Source organism: Rhamphochromis sp. 'chilingali' (assembly GCF_963969265.1).
Source record: "Rhamphochromis sp. 'chilingali' genome assembly, chromosome: 16".
NCBI lineage: Eukaryota > Metazoa > Chordata > Actinopteri > Cichliformes > Cichlidae > Rhamphochromis > Rhamphochromis sp. 'chilingali'.
Window position 1 is genome coordinate 12187111 of NC_137943.1, and position 26107 is coordinate 12213217.

Here is a 26107-nt window from a genome sequence, read left to right on the forward strand (position 1 = left end):
CCTTTACCAATCCAGCCACGGGCCCATCCATCTGGCCCATCAAGACTCACTCTAATTTCATCAGTCCATAAAACCTTAGAAAAACCAGTCTTGAGATATTTCTTGGCCCAGTCTTGACGTTTCAGCTTGTGTGTCTTGTTCAGTGGTGGTCATCTTTCAGCCTTTCTTACCTTGGCCATGTCTCTGAGTATTGCACACCTTGTGCTTTTGGGCACTCCAGTGATGTTGCAGCTCTGAAATATGGCCAAACTGGTGGCAAGTGGCATCTTGGCAGCTGCACGCTTGACTTTTCTCAGTTCATGGGCAGTTATTTTGCGCCTTGGTTTTTCCACACGCTTCTTGCGACCCTGTTGACTATTTTGAATGAAACGCTTGATTGTTCGATGATCACGCTTCAGAAGCTTTGCAATTTTGAGACTGCTGCATCCCTCTGCAAGATATCTCACTATTTTTGACTTTTCTGAGCCTGTCAAGTCCTTCTTTTGACCCATTTTGCCAAAGGAAAGGAAGTTGCCTAATAATTATGCACACCTGATATAGGGTGTTGATGTCATTAGACCACACCCCTTCTCATTACAGAGATGCACATCACCTAATATGCTTAATTGGTAGTAGGCTTTCGAGCCTATACAGCTTGGAGTAAGACAACATGCATGAAGAGGATGATGTGGACAAAATACTCATTTGCCTAATAATTCTGCACTCCCTGTATTGCCAGTGTTTTATATACAGAAGTTGTTTTAAATATCTTTTAGGTTTTCTTGGTATTTTTTTTCAAGTGTAAGAAATACACAGAAGCTCAGCAGCAAAACATTGAGTCAGCAGTCATATAAAATTGTAGAAGAAGCAATGATATAACTCACACTACTGCAGATCCTCAGGTTCAAGTCTGTCCTGGGCCACTTGCTGGATGTCATTCTGTACTGCCCTGTCCAAAATAATGATGAAAACTCTTCAAAATAGACTTAAAAAATAAAAAACTCATCTAGATTAAAACAAGAAACTTGAATTAGCATGTGTTTTGTTTTTTGTTTTTTGCTATTTTGTTTTTTGATAAATTGCCTAAATCATAGGTGTCATTTGGCCCGCGAAGCCATACCAAATTACTATTAGAGCTGGCCTACTGGTATTATACAGCTAATATATATATTGTTTAGTATTAAGCTTTGCTGTTCCATATTCAGTTTTTCAACTAAACTTGTTTGAGTCCATAAGAAAAAATTCATTCTTATATCTGGAGGAAGTTTTTTTTTTTCAATAAATATTAATGTTAGCCCGCGACTTTGTTCCATTTTGAATTTTGGCCCACTGTGTATTTGAGTTTGACACCCCTGGCCTAAATGGTTATTATTGATTTATGCCTCTGGCTTCGGACTCTTTGATTAATTGCCTAACACTTCCAACCTCAGAGACTGAAATCACCAGCTTACTTTATCATTTAAATGCATACTGAGTTGCACAATTTAGATTTTGCTTGACTCAATTTTTGCATTTGTTCCGGTAAAAACAGTGAAAACCACTTTAGGTTGTTTTTTACTGACTTTTGTTCTAAAAAGGAAATTTTAGGCAGTGACTTATGAGAGTTCTTGGTATGCCGTGACTGATGGTACCTGCAAAGCGCTTCGGGCTTGTAATAACATGCCTCTGTAAGCCAAAACTAGATTTTGAACGAATATTTTTGTTGGTGTATGAAAGTCTGCACAAAACCAGCCTATAGTGAGAGTGATTTAACAAGTCAACTCAACAATGCCATCTTGAGTCTGTTCTTTTCCTTATAGCTTCAGGTTAAAGTTTTGTTTTCTTTAACTGTTGAGTAATACCTTAAAACTGATGCTGTAAGTGCACACATTGACATATGAGCCCTTTTTGTGTTGAGGTTGGTGAGCAGGCCTCAGTTTGTTGCCAGTACATAGCTGTTCATCCCGATCTCTGGTTGGACAGGAGAGGGAAAGCAGATAAGATAGGTGTGTTTGGAGTGTAAACTATGTCCAAGGTTGAAGTTTCTTGTAACCTCACTTTAATGTGAGGTTAGATTTGTAGCTGTCCCACAAAGTGTAAAGGTTAGTCGATGGGCTAGGGAGCTCAATGCTCTGCAGTATTTGGGAGGAACCTCTCTACAAAAGAGTTGCCAAAACTTCTTATAACCAATAATTGCATAATTATAAGGGTTAAATGCTTCTAGCTTCCTAGATTTGAGGATTGCTTTCTCAGAAGGCCTTTTTCATACAGTGGGAAAAGCACAGGTGACGGCATTAATGGTGGCTTTGTACTACACTGCTACAGTGTCTCAATACTAAAACCAAGACATTGAAACTGAAGCAATTAAATCCATTTGGGCCATTATTAATGAGCAGTTTCCTATGTGACCTTGTAAATAATGTTTTGTGTATTTTAGTCTTATTTATTCATTTATTTTTGCTATTTCAAATTTGTATAAATGCAGTGGACATTTTGTTTTTACTATTTTTTGATTCTGTGTGCAGATTAAATGCACACATATGTACATTCACCAGACACTTTACTGGGTATACCTTTGCAACTAGTCGTTAACACACATATGTTATTAGTCAATCACGTGGCAGCAATATAATACATTTAGGCATGTAGACACGGTAAACACCGCCTGCTAAAGTTTAACTGAGCATCAGAATGAGGGGAAAAAAGGTGATTTAAGTGACTTTGAATGTAGCATGGTTGTTGGTGTCAGACAGGCTGGCCTGAGTATTTCAGAAACTGCTGAACTGATGGGATTTTCCCACATAACCATCTCTAGGGTTTACAGGGTCCTAAAATATCCAGTGAGCAGCAGTTTCCTGGGTGAAAATGCCTTGTTGATGCCACAGGAGAATGAGCAGACTGCTTTGAGTTGATAGGAAAGCATAACTGACTCTGAGCACAAATCACATGGAACCTTGAAGCTGATGGGCTACAACAGCAGAACACCACACCAGGTACCACTCCTGTCAACTTAGAAACTAAGACTACAATTTAAACAAGCTTAACCAAACTGTACATGTTATCATTAAGGGTGCAACGATACTCATATCGATATTGAACCGTTCGATACAGTGCTTTCGGTTCGGTACGCATATGTATCGAACAATACAAAATTTGTAATTTATTTTATCAACTTTCCTTCTGACGATGCTGTCTGTGTTGAGCGCTCAGTGAATCTGCGTTCGACTACTCCGCCTAGGCTGTACTGTCAAGCGCAGATCCACTGAGCACTCAACACAGACAGCATCGTCAGAAAGAAGAGCGCAGGGCAAGCTAGCGAGACAGAAGTTAAGCTCTCCTTGCACCATGGCAAATTGAACCTCTCCCACCCTCATTCAGATCTGGCGTTTGGAATTATTTTGGTTTTCATGTGAGGTATGACCCTGAAGGTAAGCGAGTCATGGACTAAAGTAAAACAGTATGTTGGATGTGCCACGCAATGCTCAATTACATGGGTGGGAACTAGTGTGTTAGCGCAGTTAGCTCGTTAACGTGTTGGCCGTCTAGCCCCACACTCTGGGCGATCAGGGGTAGCTCATTAACGGAGATTTGCCGTGTTGTGGCGTTAACGTCATTTCAACGAGATTAATGCTGACAGCACTAGTGGGAACACAACGAATATGACTGCGTGTTTACGCCGACATCATCCTAGTGCAAAGACAAGTGGAAGCAGACAAAAACAACAAGCATGCATGCTACAAACTTTACCCGAGTCATTTAGATTGCCGTTAGCACATGATTCTCCTTATGGGGACCTGATATGTTTAATATTGTGGCGAGCTCAGACAAGGTGGAGACGGAGGTGTCGTTTGGTCTTGCTTCCCGTGAGCTAGCCAGGGAGCACAGCCGTTTATTGACATCTGCAGAAGAACACTGCCGCTAGCTAACTGCTCAGCGCGGCAACAGCACAGCAACAACAACACACAGGGCGCCCTCTGACCCCGGAAGGACACACCGTCGCAGAGAGAGGGCGTCACCCGTCACTATGGCAACATAAACAAAACATAACTGTACAAACAGAACCCCGAACAGCACTGACCCGCTACATAGCCCCCACCTAAGGGGTCAGTCGTCCCCGACGACCCCATTACCCCACACAAAGTCCTGCAAATGTCCAGGTGCCCTCTTTTGGCGCACCGGCCGGTCACGACCGGCGGGGGAAAAGTCACTCGGGTCAGAACATGGGGTGCCACCATCATCCCACTTCTGACACCAATGTGGCGAGCTTAGACAAGGAGGAGACGGAGGTGTCGTTTGGTCTTGCTTCCCGTGAGCTAGCCAGGGAGCACAGCCGTTTATTGACATCTGCAGAAGAACACTGCCGCTAGCTAACTGCTCAGCGCGGCAACAGCACAGCAACAACAACAACACACAGGGCGCCCTCTGACCCAGGAAGGACACACCGTCGCAGCGAGAGGGCGTCATCCGTCACTATGGCAACATAAACAAAACATAACTGTACAAACAGAACCCCAAACAGCCCTGACCCGCTACAATGTGCTGCTGAGAATATAGCCCAGAAGAAGCGTATAGTATAGCTGTTATTTTGGAAAGAGCCATTTCTCTGTAATAAACTCTCTTCCAAAGATGAGTGATTCCTCAATCAGATACAGGGCTCACAAAATCGCTAGCCCGACGTCCCGGAGCTAGCGATTTTTCCAGTCGGGCTACCAAAATCTATCTCTGCTCTGCCCGTCGGGCTATTGTAGGAAGGAAAAATATATGTCAATGCTTTTGCATTCTTTCGGAAATGTAGCTGGGTAATTATGTCATTGGCATCGGTGAGCCACTGTCAATATGTGACATATTGAAATCGCGTTTGCTTTCACTTTGCAATCGCGCGAACTGTCTATAGAGAGCGACAGTACTGATTGGTGAGTGATGATAATTTGCGCACCAATTTCTCTGACATCGTCTTATCAATCGTTAGCTTACTATGCAAACATGACAAGTGAAATCTCCCGCAGCAAGCTTAAACATATGAGAGGTTGATCGCGCAGAGAATCGCTGACCGTTATGTGTGTGTGTGTGTGTGTGTGTAAAAGCAGCAGGATTTATACTTTAGTTCTGCTGAGCCAAATAAGACAGGTCAGAGTGAAGAAGTGACAGCCAAAGAAAAGCTTACCACAAAATGGAAAAGTTATGACAAATCAGACTATAAGGCGAAAAGAAAGTGCAGCTTTATGGTTTCATGGACAAAATAATTTCTGTGGCTGCAATATGACGAGCTATATAACCGGGGCTGCACATAAGTGGTCAAAATAAATAAAAAAACGCGCACAAGATATGAAGTTGCAACGCGTGTTTGCATACATAAGATTTTCTGGAGGAGGACAGACATTTGTTTAGAACTCTAAAAGATGTCGAAGAAGCTCCTTTAAGCAATTACTTTGGTGTTCCTCCACCTCCAAACAAATGTCAGAAGGAGTCCGAACCACAAAAGAAGCACGTATTCTCGGAAAAGTGGTTGCAGGAGGTGAGCTGGCTTCAAACAAATGATGAACGCACAGAGATGTGGTGCGGAATGTGCCGTGAAAATCCCACTCTAGCGGACAAAAACAGTGCTTTTTATATGGATGCAAACGCGCGTTGCAACTTCTTATCTGGTGCGCGTCTTTTATTTTGACAGCGAATGCGCACATGCGGACCACTTATGTGCACCTGTGTAAATAACATAATGTTCTGCCAGGTGTGTTGTTGGTTTTCTATCGATTTCTGAGTCGACAAGCACCTTTGTTACTGGGACCAGTCATTTTAAGAAAGGCCCCCATTAGAACCCATGAGAAATGCAAGAAATGCATTATTGCTCAGTCTGCAATATCTTTCCCAGAACAAACACCAATTGCAAATAACATACTAAAAATAAACCTGAAAAATCTGTTTAGAACAGCGTACTATGTTGCAAAGACTGAACTACCACTGGCAAAATTTAGCAGTCTTTGCAAACTTCAAAAAGCAAATGGCCTCGATCTTGGTTCCACTTGTCTCTTACCCGTGACTTCAGCGGAAATTTCAAATTCAGGATCTGACACAGACTGATTCATGTCCTACACAGTTCTTACAAGTTCATAGAAATTTATGTTCAATTAGAACCAAGTATTTGAGTTGATGATTGTAATTTTTATACAATGTTGTAATTTGTTTTTCAACAATTTTTTTGATTAATGTTTTGTTTCCTTTACAATATTATACTTTAATGTATAACATTGTAAAGGAAACAAAACATCAATCAAAAAATTACTCTCTTTTTTATTCGGGCTACTTACATTTATTTTGGGCTACCAAAAACTGAAGAGTCCCTGCTCGAAGGGCTACCAGGGATTTTGAAATTTTGAGAGCCCTGAGATATATTTATTTATTTTTATTACTTTTGTTTCAGCAACATTCAATTTAAAAACTGTACTTTTGAGTTAAAATATATATTTATAATTTTAATAAATGACAAATTAAAAAGGCATGAACATTTTTTTTGTATCGAAAAAATATCGAACCGTGACACCAAAGTATCGAACCGAACCGAACCGTGAATTTTGTGTATCGTTGCACCCCTAGTTATCATATGTGATGACTTAATTTCTGCTGCAACATTCAGATAGTAGGGTCACAGTTAGATGTAAGAAACATGAAAGCAGTCCATCCTGCCTCATATCAATAGTTCGGTGGAGGTTTAATGGTGTTGGGGATATTTTCTTGGCACACGTTGGACCCTTTAACCCCTGCCACAGCCTACCTGAGTATTGCTGGCTATGTCCAATACTTTATGCCCACAGTATAGACATTGTGCCATATCACAAAGTTCAAATTCTCTCAAACTGGTTTCTTGAACACGACAATGAGGTCACTGTAGTCAAATGACCTCCACACTCACCAGATTTCAATCTATTAGAGCACCTTTGGGATGTGGTGGTAATTCACATCATGGATGTGTAGTCGACAAATCTGCACCAACTGTGTGAGGTCATCATCATGTCATCACCGTAACCCATCATGGACCAAACTAAGGAATGTTTCCATACCTTGTTGGATCTGTGCCACAAAGAATTAAGGCAGTTCTGAAATTAAAGTCCAACCCTTCTAACCCTTAGCAAGCTGTACCTAATGAAGTGTCCAGTGAGTGTATCTATAATACAGTCAGTGTTCTGCCTGACAGTCCAGTTGAGTTGTGTTCTTGGACATTAGTGAGTCAAACAATTGCAACAGTTCATGGATCTATTGATTATTCTAGTAGATTTATTCAATCAATAATTATTAGTTTTTAACTCTATCTATAACTCATTTACAATATGAAAATTACTATTAAAAAGTTTACAGTTTGGGTCTCACTTGATTTGCAGACATCACGGTCGAGCTTAGAGTCTTTTTATGGATGCTTAAGGACCCCTAAATGTAATCTTAGCAGCCCTAAAAAGACAACTATAGTAATACTAGTAATAGTAATATATTTTACTATAATCTGACATCATCTTCTAATGTTATATTCTGCCAAACTGTCTATTGGAAACGGTACAGGTTCCAGGAAAAACGTGTAAATGTGCAGTGTTTTTCATGTCCTGATGTTACAGTGCACACACATGGGCACTGGATGCTTCAGCAGCGAGGCTTGTAATTGATAAAGAATTGACGTTAAGAAGATGAAGAGACACAGCTCAGTGGTGCAGATTTAAAAACAGTTTACGTCAAACATTAACAAGCAAAAGTGCAAACTGTTCTGATAATGCAAGGTCACTGCCGTGTCTTTAAAAATTCGTTCCTATTTAAATTTTTTCTCTAAAACGTCAACTAATGTAGGATAGATTAGAGAGTTTTAGCTAATTTAGAAACCCCGACTTACTGTAAACAACATAGTATTCATAACATAGTTATAAAAACAAGGTAGTTTCTGTTTTGCCCACATTTATTAATGATGTTTTCACATAACTAATCTGTGTGTTATACTGTTACCAAAGGTGGATTCTCCTCGGTCTACTCTCACAATAACTTGTCTGACAAATACTAATTTAATAAATACTTATTTAACAAATTAAGTAAATACTTTGTTTGCCTCGCTTACTTCAGGCTTTTTTTTCTTTTCTTCTTTAAAAAAACATGTCTGTATGTTATTGTCAGTGAATAGAAGAGAATGGAGAGAAGACAGATTATTCTTGTAAGGGTAGGGGAACAATGTGTAAATGAGGGAGGACACAGAAGTATTCATTGGCTTCATTCCCAGGATGGGATGTGTGTGTCATAAACAAAAATATACGTATTTAAAAAACAAAACTATCACCATGTGGGTTCCTCTCTGGCTTTATTGTGTGATGCTCTGCTTCCTCCCCAGTGGTAATGTCACAGGAGCGGATGATGTTTGGCAGCATCGTAACAATCAGCAGGCCTCTTTAAGAACAAATAAACAGTGTCTCTCTCACAGAAGAGTTGGCCTTAAAGCGCATTATGTGGGTTTTGCTTGAGAGCCCAGTGTGTGTGTTTTGAATACTTCACATAATTTGAAGCCAGTTCCTTCTGTAATGGCGAGGATAAATAACAGAGAGCACAGGTTCTCTGTGGATTGCTTTTACCACTTTAAAGTAGATCAAAGCAAAAGTAAATACTGTCACAGTCATTGGAAACAGGCCCGAAACAACTCTTCAGACTTTTTGGATCTTAAAGAGGTCTGTTGTTCAGCTGTCAGTACTTTCTTCCTGCCACAAGGTGGTGCACTCTGACTGCTTTTCTGCCTCTCTTGAGAGGCCCGTCATTTTCATTGGTGCTCCTACTGCTGGTGCCACCCCAGCAAAAGCAAGCATTTGCCAAAATATGTTTTAATTCAAAGCATCATTTTTCCAGCAGCTATGCTTTTTACATTTAAATAAATTATTTTATATTAGTCTCTTTACCTTTATGAGTCCAGCTCTGTGTGACAACTAGGCCATTTATCTTGATTGCTTTCTCGCACACACTCCTCATGTCACTGTGTATGCCTGCCTATTGTCCTTTACATTTCTTTCCTCCTTTCTTTTTTTTCCTCATAAGGGTATGTGAGGGAATTTTTCCTGCAAGGTGAGCATGCATTGTCTGTTTTGCATATGTTGCACCTCTGACGTGAATCAGGGATCGTTTATTTGTCTTGTTAGACGGCTCAGATAGCATGGGTGCGTGCGTGTGTGCACTGTGATTATGTATCAGCACTGTTTACTGGAAGGACTCTATAGTAACCAACACAAGCAGAGCGCCATTAACGCAAAGGCCGACAGACGAGCCTTAGTCTCTTTGTAATGTACTGTTTGCTGGTAATACAGTTAAGATCATGGCTCAGTAAAGGATTTCTAATCTTATAACAAAGGTCAGAGGAGCAATACCTTATTTCAGAGTTTATTTTTATATTTTTGACTTGTGATTTCTTCATGCATAGTCTTATATGCAACCCCATGACCATGGATTAATGTCACCGTGATAGGAAGCATAATGACCATTTGGGCTGTTCCACTTGTGATTGGCAATTACATAAAAAATGTAGAGTTTCCTGTAGAAACATGTAAACTTCTGTCTGGTTGGACTGGATATAAAATGCTTTGAAGTTCTCCCACTCACAGGAAGGTATACCTTTTTTTTTTTTTTTTTTTTTTTTTTTTTTTTTTTTACTTCACAAACACTCCTCAAATTATTTCCTCTGACATGCACAGGATTTCTTAAGGCCGAGGCCCAAATATGGGCATTTCCTGTTGTAGGATCGTGTGGGTAGGCCAGCCTGGCAGCAGTAAGGAATGCTGGCTATGACTACCTTTATTGCATTAATGGTGTAATAGCAACTCCTAAATATGTACATATGGGTAGGGTTCAGTGCTCTGTCAGCAGCATGCCATTTTTAACTAACTGAAGGAAAGTTCAGGATGCACCAGAAGCATGCAGCCTATCTTAAAGGGTCCAATGACAAATGAATCATTCATAATCCTCACAGTCCAATCAGCATTTTAAATTCAGCTGTCTGGGCGTGTGCGAGTGGGCTGGAGAAACAGTGTCACTTTGATGGATTCTTTCATTGCTTTGGGGGCCTTTCTGAGTCTATGGGGAAGTTTGCTGGCATCCCAAACAAAGGCCAGTGTGTGTCCTTCCTCACAGAGGCCTGGCTGGGACCCCTCCTCGACACCTGTAGCAGAGGGCTCTGCATCCACAAGCGTCCTCGCTGTGTTTGAGAGAAAAACCCGCACCCCTTTATTCACTTTTAAAAACTCTTCGGGCCCCACAGTTTTTGTCTGTTATGCTCAGTTTCTGTTTGGAGCAGAAGCAGGTGTCTGTGAGATGCACAGTCGCTGTCTATCTTCTTGTCCACATTCTCAGTGTCTTCTCATTCGCTCAGATCAGGTGTCTCATTCACACTCTTGTCAAATTCACTTTCTTTTAAACCAACATCAAGGCTTTGTTTGGCTGTGATTTATAGAGTTACTCGCTCCTTCGTGGTGCAGCAAGACCTCACATTTGGTCCAGGAATGCTTCTTGTACAGCGACTCCTTGTGCAGCTACCTTTTTGAACTGTTCCCAATAGGCAGTGTTCCCTCTCGCTGCACTTCTTGTTGCAAAAGACCACACCGTTATCTGATCATGTGGAGATTTTATTTTTCTCAGTGGAGAAATCATTTGCAGGATAAGCAATTTAAACATTCATGAACGGTTACTGCAGTTAAGTCTATCTGATTAACACACACACACATACATTTCTGTGTATAGCTCTATTTGCAGAAGCACTTCTCGCTCTGTTGATTTCCTGTGTGTTGCTCTACGATGACCTTATGGCACACAATTTTCTGTGTATTGTCTTGACTAATTCTTTTTTTTGTCCACCACTGGAGTCTCTTTAAATGACTATAGTCCATTTTAAAAAATAAACAAAACTACTCGCATGAATGAGCCGGGTGAACTTAGTGACCTTGTAGTGCTGAGAAGTGGATGGAGCATGAAGAGAGAGGAAGTAAAGGGAGACGAAGGGAGGATGAGGAGGAGGCAAACATAATTTTTGAGGGGATTTGGGGTGGGCTGCAGAGGAAGTGGCCTCACTGTGACCCACAGTGTGAGCCTCTTCCTGCACCCGACATGTCTTTGAAACTGTTAGATGAACAGAGTCACGGTGGTTGGAGGGAGGAGCAGCCATTCATGTGGCCCCTGATTAATAGTAACTCGGGCTCCTTTGTGTGTATGTGTAGTAGGGGGGTGATTGTAAGTCAATCTAACTATAAGTCAACGGGCTGTCTGAGATCCTGTCTGTCTCTTTTTCTGGATTTTAACCGTCATAATTTAAACTTTTGTTCCTGCTGCCTAAATGTCTTGTAATCATGGTGAATCTATATCTGAGTGTCTGAAAAGTAATTAGAGGAACAAGAAAGACATTTCAAAAGCAAAACCACCATTTTTTTTTTTCTGTGGCGTTACTGGAATTTGAGGCTGTTGCACTTGGGGAATTTAAAGTGACAACATGCCTACTGAATGTCATTAGTGTTTCATTATCTTTTGGGTGTTTTTTGTGGGATTTTATGCAGTGATGACATTTTTTCACACTTGCAAGTTTCTGAATCTCAAATGGTTACTTGTTCCTTTTTGTGTGTGCGTGGGTTTGTAGACTCATCACAAGATGCAACATGGTTATTTGTGGTACATTTGCGGCAAATGCTGGCTCTAGTGTTTCCTAGTCTAAAATATGCTGTAAAAGTCACTATTGCCATTGTTTTGACAAGTGAAGGGTGGAGCTTAATGTAAAACTGCACTCCTATTGGCTAGCAACTTGTCAATCCAAAGACGTTAGACCTTGAGCCTAACAGAGATAATGGTCGTGTAAAAATAAACTGACCAAGCTGAATAAATGTTTTATTCAGTGTGACATGAAATGAGACCATAAACTCATCACAACATAGTGTATAGGTCAAGTCCGATACGCATAATTTCTATAGGACCAGGAGTGTAATTGCAAACTGCAGCTGTAACCACTTCTTGGCCATTGAAAAGAATACAGGTTTACTGCAATGCTTTATTTTTCAGATGCAGCAGTTGTGTCCTTTATATCGCTGCAAGTTTTCTATATATGCTAATATGAGTTTTTGTATGTTTTAACAATAGCATGAAAATCAGAAGAGAAAGCAGAAAGGAACTTTAACTTGCAAGATTCATGTCCAATTTTGGTCTTTGACTTTACATAGCTGTGTGCTGACGTGTGTATTATTCCTGATCATAAACATTTGTCCTCCTGACCTTGCGCCTCTTCCCGCTCAACCCTATCAGAGGCCTCCACTGCTGTCATAAAGTGATGATAAAATCATTTACCTGGACTTTGAAACAGTGGCACAGTAAATGCATGCAGAGCTTACTGTAATAAGTACTTATGCCCCCATAGTCCTAATCACTTTGGAATAGGAAATATATTGGTATGCATCAAGTCTAATAAGGTTTTTAACGTCAGCACAATAAGGAGTATGCATTTATCAGAGTGACTGCTGCATTTTCCAATAATAACTCAGGGATCAGCACTTCTCTTGTCTCTGCTGACACTTTCTATGAGCTTGTTTCTGTTTTCTTTTCTGTATGCGTGTGTGTGTGTGTGTGTGTGTCGCCTTCTCATGCAACTTAACTTGAGTGGTCATGTGGAGATATCTGTCTGCTATCCACATGCCTGTCATTCCTGTCCCTGCGTGTGCAGTAATGTCCCTTCTTACCAGCAGATAATGGGGATCATTGGGTTCTGAATCATGTACAGTCACTGCTAATAGATAAAACATGAGCCCACATGACTTCTTCATGACACGTAAAGTCATCCCACACTTTTTGTAAGCTGGAGGAAGGCTGATGCTCAGGTGGTGTTGCTCAGGTTTTGTTTTGTTTTTTAAACTGTGCAAAAACTGGTGTCCTGGGTATAGTTTATAAATTTTCATAAGAGCCTGATTCCTTTCACTTCTAAAGTGTTTAAGGTTTCGTCTCCTCTCTGTGATTTCTATAGCCCTCTGGATTATTTTTCACTTATCTAGGTTTTTTGTAAGGGAAGCAGTTCAAAACATCCACAGTCCACAGCCATGTGGCCTCGTGACTTCTGATCTGTAATGACAAAGGTGAGAAGTTTGCACACAAATAAATTTCACCATGTGAGCATGGCTTCTCGGGGATCTGCTGAATTAATGAGGCACTGGCACAACAGTGGCTCATGTCAGTTTTAATGGGAAATACAAGTGTTCTTAAATGTAGATGCAGGTGCTCACTGTTCCCCTGGAGCTGTGTTCCAGTTGCATTTATGGCTCATAACATTTGTTAGAAAAGCAAACAGAGTAATAAAGGCTAAGGCATGCCAATGTATACAGTGATTCAGCAGAAATGATAAAGGTAAAGTACAGTAGAAGCAAAGGGAACACCTATGAATATCCATGCACCAGCCTGCTCACATGCATGTATGTGTGTGTGTGTGTGTATATATCTATATATATATATATATATATATATATATATATATATATATATATATATATATATATATATATATATAGATATATATATAGATATATAGATATATATATATATATATATAGATATATATATATATATATAGATATATATATATATAGATATAGATATATATATAGATATATATATATAGATATATATATATAGATATATATATATATAGATATATATCTGTCTTTACAGTTTATTGGGTGGGCCTAGGTGTGTTGCAGGAGCAGCTGTGGCTCAGGAAGTAGAGCAGGTCATCAAGGATGGTTGGTGATTCGATCACTGGCTGCTCCAGTCTGCATGCCAAGGATACTGAGCTCTCGATGCATTCAATATCGAATGCATCGAGAGCAACTCGTAGGACTGTGTGAATATTAGATAGAAAGCACTTCTACACAGAAAAAGAATGCCTGTACAATGTGGATGAGAGGTAAAGCGCTTTGAGTAGAAAGAAGAACCAAGTCATTTACCATGTATCTTTTCTTTTTCCTCTCTTCTTACTTCTTTTCTTTTTTGTATGTGTCTGTCTTTTTATCTCTCTCTGTCTTTTCCTATCTCTCTGTCTTTGTCCCCTTTTCTTTTGCGCTCGCCCTCCCTTGCTCCCCTCCTCTCTCTCAACCTCTTTCTCTCTTTTCCTCTCTCTTTCTCTCTCTGACCTGAGCATCCTGAAAAACAAACGCACACATTTTCCACCACTGTTCCCTTTGTCCTGATCTACATGGCTGTTGGCTGCTGTTGATCAACAACAAAAGATTTAGTACTTGAATATTATATTTTGCTTAACTTTCCTCAGAACAGATTCTGTAGTAATTTGCTTTAAAATAATATACGTGTATACCTGAATGCCATACAGGGGGCATTACAGATATACACTTGTATAAATGGACTTTGCCCCTCCTTACACACCTAATCTTTGTTACACACACACACACACACTCATCCCCATTTATGTCACCAGCTGACTAATCCCATTTCCTCTTTGCTCAAAAAGCAATCTCCTTTACAACCTTTATGTTGTATTCTAATAAGCTTTGTGACGTCTATGCCATTATCAATTATTCCATGCATGCATGCTGTTGCTTAACGCTTCCTGCATCGGCTCCAGCTGGGATCAGGCATAATCTGCGGCATAACTAACTACACACCTTTGCCCTTTTCTTTTTCACCATCGGTGCAGTAGCGACATAAATGTTGTCTGTTGAGCTCAGGGGTGGCGCCTGGAAAGGCCGAATACGTCTGTTTATTGTTCCATATAGGCAAGGCAGTGTTGGGGCAGAAATGGAGCACCATTGTGTAGTATCTCTCTGCCTTCGTCATGAATAGTAGCTTTCAGAGGCAAGGGGGACTGAGGCGAGAGGCAAAGCACTCACAATAGCTTTAAGTTTTATAGCAGTCTCTAGCAGCAGATATTTGGCACAGGACCAAATGCAACATACACACAGCTGCACAGCTTGCTTTCTCCAGCTGAACTCTCTCTCCCCTGCACACATACAAACTCTTATCTCTCCCTCAGTCTCGGTCGCAAGCACACAACTCTCTGCCCCGCCATTCATTCCTTCCCTGCATCCATTTCCAGCAAACTCCACTCGGCTTGCACTAAGCTTTCTTTTGTTCAGTTTTTGGAGAACAATGTTGTTTGTTTTCCGAGGGCAGCGCAGAGAGAGACGCTGCCTAGGTCGCCCATGTCTCCTGCATGTCACTCTCTGTGCGTCTGCAATGACGTCCGGAGGGCATTATCTGCCACAGGCCTCTGTTTGTTTTGGGCTGCTCCAGGCTCGATAATGACCCATTACTGGGGAACCAGAGGCTCACGGGCAACTACATGGAAGCTGTCGAGTCCTTGCTAATCTGGATGGTGCCCAAATTGGTCATATTCAGCTACAGTTGGGTGTCATTTTTAACTTGAACCAATTGCAACCAGCCAGTACCAACAAAGAGCTGCTGGCTATTTTTAGAATACCCTCTAGCTGCTAACAATATCACTGGGGCAACTTTCTGCGTCAGTTTAAGTCCTGCTATTAGCATTTTGACATCATGCATGTAAAGCCAGGAGTCCTGTCTGAAAGGCTGTTGAGCATCAACAAAGTCGTTTACATAGTTGTTTCATTATTTCTGGCCCCTCCTGTGGAAGGAATGCAAGGAGCCATTTGACAGTTACATCAATGGAAAGACCAAATATCTCTCATTCTTTGCTCTTACGTTCAGCGTATTGCAGATTGCAGACTCTTTCTCGAGGCCCTCATGTTAGCCACTTGTGATCTTTTTGGATCTTCCCTTTAATCGTTTTATCTGTTTCAACCCATACTGCACATCACTATCTACTGCACTTTTGATATGAAAGGTTGCTTGAAGTTACAGCCCAAGGCTGTCTCTACTTATTGTCTAATATAGGAAACTTTTATTAGTTCCAGGAACCTTCAGGCATAGTACCCCCAATCTTTGGTGTTTGCATAAAAAAGGTAGGTTTTTATTCTTTCTGAGGATAACAGGAACTTTGAGTGACATACATATGCCCAGATTAAGTGTAGGGTGTTAGGCTGAACACATGAATGCAGCACAGGTATCCTTTATTATGGAAAAAGTGTAAATATCAGTAAAATATTAAAGTAGTTGAACAATACCCAGAAGAAATTACTGTTAATGAACTCCAGGCTGTATTGGGCTTCATTTTACTTGAACTTGCTAATATGCATCTACTGCAAAAAGAAAGCAATGCAAAGAGAGAAAATGACTTGGTTGAAAGGGTATCACAAGAAAATAAAAGGATGTTACGTTATCAGCTGCTAGCTAGACTATTGCATCTTATTTCCTATTAGCAGTGCAAATGCAAACAGAAAAAAATCCTTGGAAGATTCCCATTGGATACTTGCCTCCAGCTGTTCCCCAAGAACTGTTTGATCTGAATTGAGATGCTATAATGCACTATACTGTTTTATGTTACCCATGTTTGTTGCTGCAGTTAAGGAGGTCACAGATTTTTTTTTCTGTATCCTGGGATTCACAAACACAACTCCCACCACACCTGCTGCAGGTACCTATTAAACCTTCACTTGCCTATGCTACACTTAGTCGACATTCAGCCCTAATCTTTAAACCACATACACCCACATTTAGAATTGCACAACTGATAATTTGCGATGTCAACAATAGCCACGGGCCACCACATGGCTGACCTTGCCTGCTGAAAATAGCCCATTCAGCAGTTTGGGAGCCAGATTTTGCCACATGACTCAGTGATGTGTGTGTGTGAGAAAGACAAATAACTCAAAGACAGAATTTGGGCCATTGTTTTAATCGTGATGAAAAATCGTAGTTCACAGAAAAGGAAACAAGAACAAAAGTAATTTTAAAAAAAGATTTTTTTTCACACACTCACATCAAGTAGTGAGTGTGTGAACACAGCTCTCTGGGCTGTGAGCTGTGTCTGGAGTGGAATCTAATTAGGTTGAGATTGCCTTCTTTCGTCATGTGAGTTCTTGGCCCTGCTTAGTTTTTACATACCGGTCCTGCTTGTCCTCTCAATTATCATTGTTATCTGTCATTATGTCAGGCAGTCAGAGACGCTGACACAAATGCCGCTCCTCTTGTGCGCTGTATCAGCCACTCTCTGTACAGCAGCTATGTTCACACAGTCCTGACCTAAATAACATCATGTTTAAGGACACTGATTCTCTTACTTGCCGTTTCATGGATGTACCCAACTTATCTGACTTCATGTGCAGCTTTTCCTTGCACCTTTGTAGCTTCTAGTGCTTTTGAATTGACTTTGTAGAAAAACTGGGCTGAGTTGCAATTTCTGCAGCAAAACTTCTCAGCCATTCAGTCTGTGCTTGAAACAAGGAATCATTCATACTTTATTTGGACAAGAATGAGCCTCGAGTAATTGTGCATGAATTCAGGATTTAGAAACCCTGGAGAAATGAGTCCAGTCTAGTCTTCTGTCTAGACACTGTGGGACTGTGTTGCAGGTTGCTCCGGTGTGCTGGATTGTTATTTATGCCTCCTTACTGGCAACAGCTGTGGCTGGAGGCATCATATTTTCAGGTTGTTTGTCTTTTTCTTTGAAGGTTTACATCTTTTCGTGGCAGTCACGTGAATGCTGATGTCTCAGGACACCTGAAATGTGAAGTAGTGATGATTATGTGGATTTTCTGCATTGCTAGCATTCAGATGTATGTGTATATATAACACAGTGTCTACTGTCATGGCTGAAACTATTAATCGAAATCAACTTTACTGGCCAAAGATAAATATACTTGATACCCTTTTTTTTCTTTTAAGTTAATTAAAAGCCCTCATTACATTTATTATGCAGACATGGATGTAAGGCGCAACTTGAATTGCTGGTGGAGACACTGCAAGGTGATTAGACTAGTTGATCCAGTCAGTCTGCAGCAGAAGTTACAGGATTGTGCAGTTAGTTCTGAGAAGCCATAGTATGTGGGTTTGAACTTAACTGTATCATGAAATATACTGTGTTATGTTTAGCACCACATGTCTTATGTGAACAACTTTCCATTAATCTTTGAACGGTCCTGCTGCTTTTCCTGGAAACTATCTGATTGCTCAGGGATAGAAATGACTGTTAGCTGATCTCAATCAAGCAGTCTTGGTAATCATAAGGAACACTGAACTTCCGAGTATTCCCTGTGGACAGAGTGTGCAGCCAGTATGCTGGGTGGGGTCAGTCAGCTTCACTTATCTTAGCAGCCAAACCTGCAGCTCTGGGGTTGGTGCTGCAGCTCTGTGTCTTGTCAATGTATGTGCAAATGCTAAACCTGGAACCCTTATATACATTTATCACTAGTGACTAAGCAGCAGCCACCCTCCCAAATTTAGCAATTTGGGCATATCTTCAATTTTTTTATCAATTATTTTTTTGTTCAGACCTTCTACATCCAAAGTGCTTTAAATGCTTAATTTCTTAACATCGATCAAGTCACCAGCATCACCAGCATTTAGAGTTAAGCTTAGGTTTAGATTAACATCCTTCTCTTTTTATCGATCCATTGCATACTGTGTATAAAAGATGGATATAACCAATGTGATGTCATCAATTGGTTTGAGTTTCTCTTTGATAATTTTAGTATAATGGAAGACGGCTATTATGCTGAACTAAGATTTTTCTAAACTAAGAAAAATGTAAATATTTCACCCATCAAGTCTGAAACAAAGACTTACTGGTCTTTAATCTGATTACCTGCATTTTATTAGTCCAAGAATTACCAATACTCTAAGAAACCCAAGGGCAAAGATGCTTGAAGGGTTCATTACAGTGAATCAAATTAGGCCTCAATCGCACAGACGTAGAAAGTGGTGGTGGCCCCCTAGCAACCTCTAGCTGCTAAGGAAAAAAGTATGTAGTTCCCCGCTGATTGGCTAGCAATCACTGCAGATTGTTGGTTGACCAGTGGATTCCAGATGATCACTGATCAGTCTTTGGTCCTGTGACTGAAGCTTAAGATGAAACAACCCGTAGCTGATACCTTATGGCCTATACATCAACTCCTTGTCATGCAAAGTCTCTATTAATGCAACCCATAATACGTTTATGCTTTTATATAATTTCAACAGGTGAATTATAGGTAAATTCAGTCTCATGCAGTTGTAATAAAGGAGGGAAAGAAAAGAAACCTTTCTTAATACCAAACTGTAAACATGTTTAATTCTGCTGTAGAGTTGGGCATTTTAACATGGGTGTCTTTGAGAGGCAAACTGAATATGGCATTATAGGAAGTGTAGTTTTCAACCATTTGGCATACACAAATGGAGAGCTTATAAAAAATGAATATGTTGGGCACAATTGAATGTATGAAACTCAATGACAAAGGAAGCTTTTTCTTTTTTTAAATAAAATGTTTTACATTAGCATGCGGCTAAAAAGTTACCTAACCCTAAGCCTGCGATGCTAAATTATTAATGAACATTTCTGCAAAGCGACTTGCTGACTCAATGTGTTGTTTCAACAAAGCTCATAAATGAGGATGGCAGATGCCCTGGTGCTCGTGTACCAGCTGTTGCGTATGATAAGTCTTATCAAGAATGGCAAAATTGTGTGTTGTCAGGGCCTGCAAAATGTTACAGTAACACAGTAATGCTAATGAGCATTTCTGAAGAAGAAGTTTGTTGTGCAGTTAATTTGCATAAATTGTGTTAAAGGTCCCAAGTCTCTAATGTCTCTTTGGCAGACAAAATCATTGCTGTTTTAACTGCCAAACAGCAGCTGACAGACAAACCAGAGCCTAATAAGTACCTCTTTCTTTTTTCTGGTGGGAAAGTAGTGATGTCAGGCTTGTGGTTCTCACAGTATAAAACAAGTATAAGCTCACCACGTCTGTGTTGTGCCTCACCCCTTCTTTTTCACAGACTGAGAAACTCTGCAGCCAGAGTCTCCCTTCTAGTTTATAAACACAATCACGCTTTACTCAGCATCAGGACTGATGACTGAGTATTAGTAAGGTTGATAAGCACTGTTACCTTATGAGAACAGGGAAGTGTTTATAGTAAAGCAGGCTGCAGAGTAGTTCTGAGGGACATGTTTTAGGTACAGCAGGAGACGGTTTTTCACTCAGCTGGAAAAGTGCTGAGTTGCAGCACAAAGTATGAGAGATCTACTTTTAGCTTTGCCTGCAGACTAGGAAACTCCTACTGGCAGGGGGAAGGTTGTAGTTGAGAAAGATACCACGATTAAGTGCGCGCGTGTGTGTGTGTGTGTTTGTATGGAAAGGGGAACAGCTAGTATAATGACGTGTGGCTGGAGTCCTTTAAACTCTTTTCAAAGCTGCAGACATCTGTCTGTATGTTGCATTTTCACAATTCACTGCTTTATTTGGAAAATGGTAAATGGCCTGTATTTATATAGCGCTTTACTAGTCCCTAAGGACCCCAAAGCGCTAACACTTACAGTCTGGACAGTAGATTTTCAAGTATTTTTAAAATAATCACATATCAAATGTGATTTATATTTTTGCAGATAAAAAAAGAGGCTCTTGTGCATAATCATGTATGTGCAGCTTGCACATGCATAATGTCAGCAGATGTAGTTTAATACTGCAGAAAGCACTCGTCGTGCAGCCAATTTGTCAGAAACACGACATCAGAGCGCATGGTCTATGCTTTTCTTTTTTCTTTAGTAAAAATTGTTGCATGAGTGAAGAAGTAATTGCAGGATCAATCTGATTTAACAAACAAGTAGCTCCCACACGGCAGCAAGACACGGTACAGTTTGTTTCCTTACTTGAGATTAGGTTGCAGCTCTTCATCTGACAGTTCAGTAATGTCCTTCATGTTCTGTACTTGCAGGAAAAAAAATAATTTATGAAATGTGTTTCCCTGTGTCAGAATGAAATGTTGTATTAGCATCAGCAGAGACTAAAAATACAGGAGGTATTGTGAAGGTCGAATCTGCCCTTGGTAAAACAACTACATTCAGTAACTGCAACTGCTCAATGTAAAGTGAATGGATCACTGTGGCTGCAGGAGTGGCGTCAGAAAGCTGAGCTTGCTTTGATAAAAATTTAAAGGATTCTGACTTTAAAAGGACCTCAAAAGCCTTCACTACAAACATCCATTCTCAATCATCAAAGACATAGTTGCCTCCAAGTCTTTTACTATATTCTCACCGCTATGCTATAAACTCCATGCTCAGATGGCCTGGCCTGCATGGGTTTGCTTAGCTCTGTATTTTTATGTCTGAATTTTATTTAGAGTTTCTTTTTGTGAGCACTCGTTTTTTGCATCAAATTTGCATGCGCGCAGGAGTGAGATAATCCAAGCTTTTGGAGCATTTAGGTTACTGTGACATTTTTTCCTCCAGCTCCTCCACAACCCAAATAATAACACCCATTCTGAAAAGGTCCTACTGATCATTTACCGAAGACTGTACCAGTTGGTGTATCTGCAGAAGAACGCAGTCTGCAATTACCAATCTGTCATTTTTGGGTCAACTAGATGTAGAGCTTTCCATGCGTAAAAGGCTGATCCTTGCCTGCCTCTCATCACCTTATGTCAGTTAAAGTGTGAAGTACAGCTGTCAATACTTAAGCCCTAAAGCAGTGTTACTTTATTACAAAAGCTGCTCCAATCTAAAAAGCCCGAGATACTCACTCACTGAAGAGACCACACAGACTGACTCTTCTTTTAGCCTTTAATGTATGTTATTTGTATTCGTCAGCCGATTTTAAGAGGGTTTTTTGGGTTTAAGCTGCAGTGTAGTAATAGTGTGAGACACACAGTTTTTCATCTCTGAGTGTTGCTGTTAATAGCATTGACTCATAATGGTTCCCTGTTCTTGGTACTTTGAACACCGTGCTAATGAATGGCATGTGTGCGGGTAGGTTTGTGTGTGTAAGATACAGCAGAGTGGCGGGCCCATGCTGCTCTGTGCAGTAGGTGGTCCTGCCTGCTTGTATGCATGTGTGTTGTGCTGTAAAAGAGGTGGTCTTTTTCTGATCCTTGAAGGTAAATTTTTTTTGCCCAGCTTCTGTATGTACATGGTGGTGGTTAATGCCACACACTCATGCTCACAGTGCTCTCCCATAGAGTTTCAGCCCGGCTGCTGCTGGTGGTAGCTGGCATCACATCACAGGGGCTGCACTGTTTGACTCATTTTACCTACAGAAATCACTTCTGAGTCCCAATGGGAGTCCTGCCTCTTTCTTCTACCACACATGCTGATTAAAATAATCTACACAAAGTAGTAAACTTTCAATTCTGTCTTAATTTCATCTTAAATAACATTCGTGGAGGTCTCTTTAGTTCCCTTCACATGCCAGGCTTCAGATGTGGAGAGCCAAAGCTTTAAAAGTGTCTCAGTCTAAATACTTATTACACTTGAGGGTTACTGACAGCAACTAATATTTAAATAATGGGTTGGTATTAGACCTGCAAGCAAAGATTACTTTGGTAGTCGACTAATCGGCAAGTTTTTCTTTGATTATTTGATTATGCAACGATTATTTCAACAACTCTTATCTCCACTTCCTGTGAGCAGATCTCTTCTTCCAGGCTCCAGGTACCTTTCCCCACCTTATTCCTTCCACCTGTGAATCACCAGCAAATTAAGATAACGACTCAGGAAATTAATTTTAAAATAATCAGTGTATTAAGTAACACAAATTAAAGTGCTAGTAGTATTTAAACAAACAAACAAAAAAAAACAACTAAAAATAGGAAACTAAAATGGCTTCTGTCCATAAGTTCAAATAAATTTTCACATTAAATCCAAAAGATTTAGTTTCCACTCCAAAATAACAAGTTACCAACGTTAACAGATGAATTCATCATGGATTCACAGTTGCAGTGGACAAGCTCTGCAGTGGGGCTTTCGCTTATTTTTGAGATGATGTTCCCAGCAGCTGAGAACAATGGAAAAGTCGCTCTCTGTCATGACTTCAGCCATTTGAGAGGTGCATGAGCCTCATTAAAAGACGAACTCAACGCCTGTGCTTAGTACTAGTGAAACAGAACAAAACAGAATTATATTGTCTGCCTTGGCAGACAATATAGGCGCATAGTTGCCCACATAGTTTCCTGCAGTGTATTGCAGTTACATAAACAGATTTACGTGATATGATGCATCGACAATAAAATTCTGCATCAACAAATTTTTATAGTCGACATCTTTCATTAGGCCAACGAATCTGGGTGCTATCTTTTCTGTGAGACAGATATAACATTACAGAAAAATTCTTTTTGTATCCTTTTGTGTAATCTTGAAGCTTGAAAAGAAAAACAACTGGACATCTTTAAGTTTCTTGAAGACATTTCACCTTTCATCTGAGAAGCTTCTTCAGTTCTGAAGAAGCTCTAAGGAACTGTTCTTTTCTTTCCAAGCTCCTTAGATTACCATGACCTGGATGACTGAGAAGCTACACAGATATCCTTTTGTGTCGTTATGCATATTTTTCTGTAAAATACTTTGATGGACAGAGGAGTTCATGGTCGACCTCAAGGTGCCCAGGATCTGTGGCTGCAAAACAAGCACAAATCATTATGCCTCCACCACCGTGCTTGACAGCTGGGAGGAGTTGTTTGTCCTGATGGTTTTCATCAAACACAGCATGCATTATGGCCAAACATTATGGCCAAGGATCAACACTCTGTACATCGAAAGGGCATCATTTAGAAGGCTTGTGGTGTGTTCAGACATAGACTTTGTATTTGAGATTTAGCTCTTGGGTTGTTTGCAGTTCTTCTGATCTTGGGGTGAATTAGCTAGGACGTCCAATCCTGGAAATATCTTTAAAACACACCTGAATGACTGCATACTTGTGAGCAGAATGATGGAAGTTTTCTTATTTAAGACACAGTGTGCACATAGAAAAGTGAGAAGTTACGATCACTTAACATAGCACAGCATCATTTATACAGAAAGGAGAAAAACTTGGTAAAATTTCAGAATAAATCTCCCTTTAAACCCTTTAAATTAATTTGTCTGAATTACGCTAACAGCAAAATAAAATGTGGTACCTTTTTAAATCTGCTTTGGTTTTACTTGCACCTCTGATCTGTGATTAAGAGCCCTTTTATTCTCTTTTGCAGAATGTGTAATTGCTGCTGAACCTGAAATAGCAGTCTTTAACTCAAGACATGGATGATTAGCCTCTCTGCAGGAAGAGGTTTTTGAGAGAAAGGACCAGCCCAAGTTTTGTTTTGTTTTTTTTACATCAGACCTGCCGTGTGAAGCTTGTTTGCATTTCTCATTCTATCGCAGTATTTCTTTGTAGTACTTGATCAGCAGTTGTTGGGCCGTGTTTGCATATTGCACTATGCAGTCGGTTTTGCTTGATAGTGCCAAGATACCAGAATATTTTATCTGGAAGCAGGAAAATGCTAGCCCATCTGGAGCAGGTGAAGTAAAAGTGCAGTCTGGAATCTTTGCTTCTTTCAGTATAATAATAAAAGAAAAAAATCTAAGCCTGGGCATGTCCTTTGCACAAAATTCCTCCACACATTGAAAAGAAGAAAAAAAACAAAGACTTGGACTCAAAATGTTTAGATAAAAGGATTTTTTTGTCCTCTTCACCTTTTGGTGGCTCGCCTTTATGAGGAAGATGAGGATGTCTCTACCCTCTCAGATTGTGACGCAAGACTCTTTGATGTCTCACAAGATATCAATAACATTTCAGCACTTTGAGTCATCTCTCAAACTCACTCTTTTGAAGTCTTTACTTGTCATTGGATGGAAATAAAACTCCAATCAGGCACTTCCCAGGAGAACTCTTCCGTCCCTTCATGTTTCCGTTTTTTGTCTTTATTCCTCCCTCGCTCTTTGTTCTTGAAATGAAAAGCAGTGTGATTTGGCTACAGCATCAGACGCTGTCTGGACTGACTACATCCTGCAGACAGGGTCTAATAAAATAAACATTTTCTGCAATATGTTTGCATTGGACTAAAACTGGCTTTAGGACTGTCTGTGGCTGTTGCAAGTTCATGTGTGTCTCGTTTACAGCACCTTCCTGTATCATTTACAGTTACTGTGACCGAGGCCTCGTTACACAATCCTGTGCCCATTCAGAGCGGATGCAGTAATTGGAGCATTTGTGCACCAAAACATAAACACAGTAGTAATAGTAATAATAATATACTTGTTTGTATTTTTCTGTTTGCATGTTTCTAAATCAGTAAAGATTTTGCTTTAACGCCAGGGTATCTCTGCAAAGCAGAAAATAGAGGCCTGTAGGTATTTAGCTAAAACTAGAGTATAAAAACCAAAAATACGCTCTAAGGCAACTTTTAAAAGGCCTGAATGAAAAAGCATTGCCTTTTTGTAACTGCATACAGGTTGATTGATTTATATATTTCACGCACACTGTTTGTTAATTTAAATTAAACGTCACAGTTTGCACAAACTTTCGACACAAACTTCTGAGAAGCTGTACTTTAGGCTTCCTGTTCTCTGCTGAGAAAGGTTTTGGTCAAAGCAAGGTGTGTCACAAGAAGGCATTTGTGTGTTATGCAAAGATGTTACAGGAAATAAGTCTGTTTTTATGGGAAACACAGACACGTGGCAATAAAAGGAAGCAAGAGAGCACAAGAGCGACATCGGAGCTGGATTGTGAATTATGTCCGGGCTTGTTCGCTCTGTGTGTTAATGATTATCAGAAAAACTCTGAACTCTTTGTGGCCTTTGGTGCAAACACACACATCATGCATATTCTGATCTTCATTAACTGTCTTAGGTAGCAGAGTGTGTGCAGCTCACATACTTTTGCTGCAAGTATGCACTGGCAAAACAAAATTTGCATATTTCAAAGGAAATGTGGATGTTTGGCCTGTCTGTGTGCTATAGAGCTGTTGGTATGCAACACATTACATGCATTACATAAGGTCAAATCATTTAATAGCTTGTGATGAACACCTGAGACACATTCAGTGCCAATAATTGGAATCATCATTTTGATAGAAGTGCAGGAACTGAAAACAAAACTAGATTTTATTGGCCTCTTACATCAGTGCATTCTTACCAAAAACATATTTGCATTCTTTATCTGTTTCTTCCTCCTCATCCAGTCATCTTCCATTCTTCCTTGCAGTGTTGCATCGCCCAGGATGTCTTCAAAGCTTCACCCTTCCAATAACATCGCCCATGCCCGACGGACGGTGAACCAGCTGAGAATAGAGGCGAGCATTGAGAGGATAAAGGTACAGT

The 26107-nt window shown here is 40.2% G+C and overlaps 1 protein-coding gene across 1 annotated transcript in view; it reads left to right on the plus strand.

Annotated features, from left to right (window-relative positions):
- gng12a (guanine nucleotide binding protein (G protein), gamma 12a) overlaps window positions 1–26107 on the plus strand; it is a 37554-nt gene that overhangs the window by 8686 nt on the left and 2761 nt on the right. Inside the window, exon 2 of the mRNA XM_080907728.1 lies at window positions 25992–26100. Within this exon, the coding sequence (XP_080763854.1) occupies window positions 26008–26100 (93 nt within the window). The 5' untranslated portion in view covers window positions 25992–26007. The remainder of the gene's footprint in view (window positions 1–25991; window positions 26101–26107) is intronic.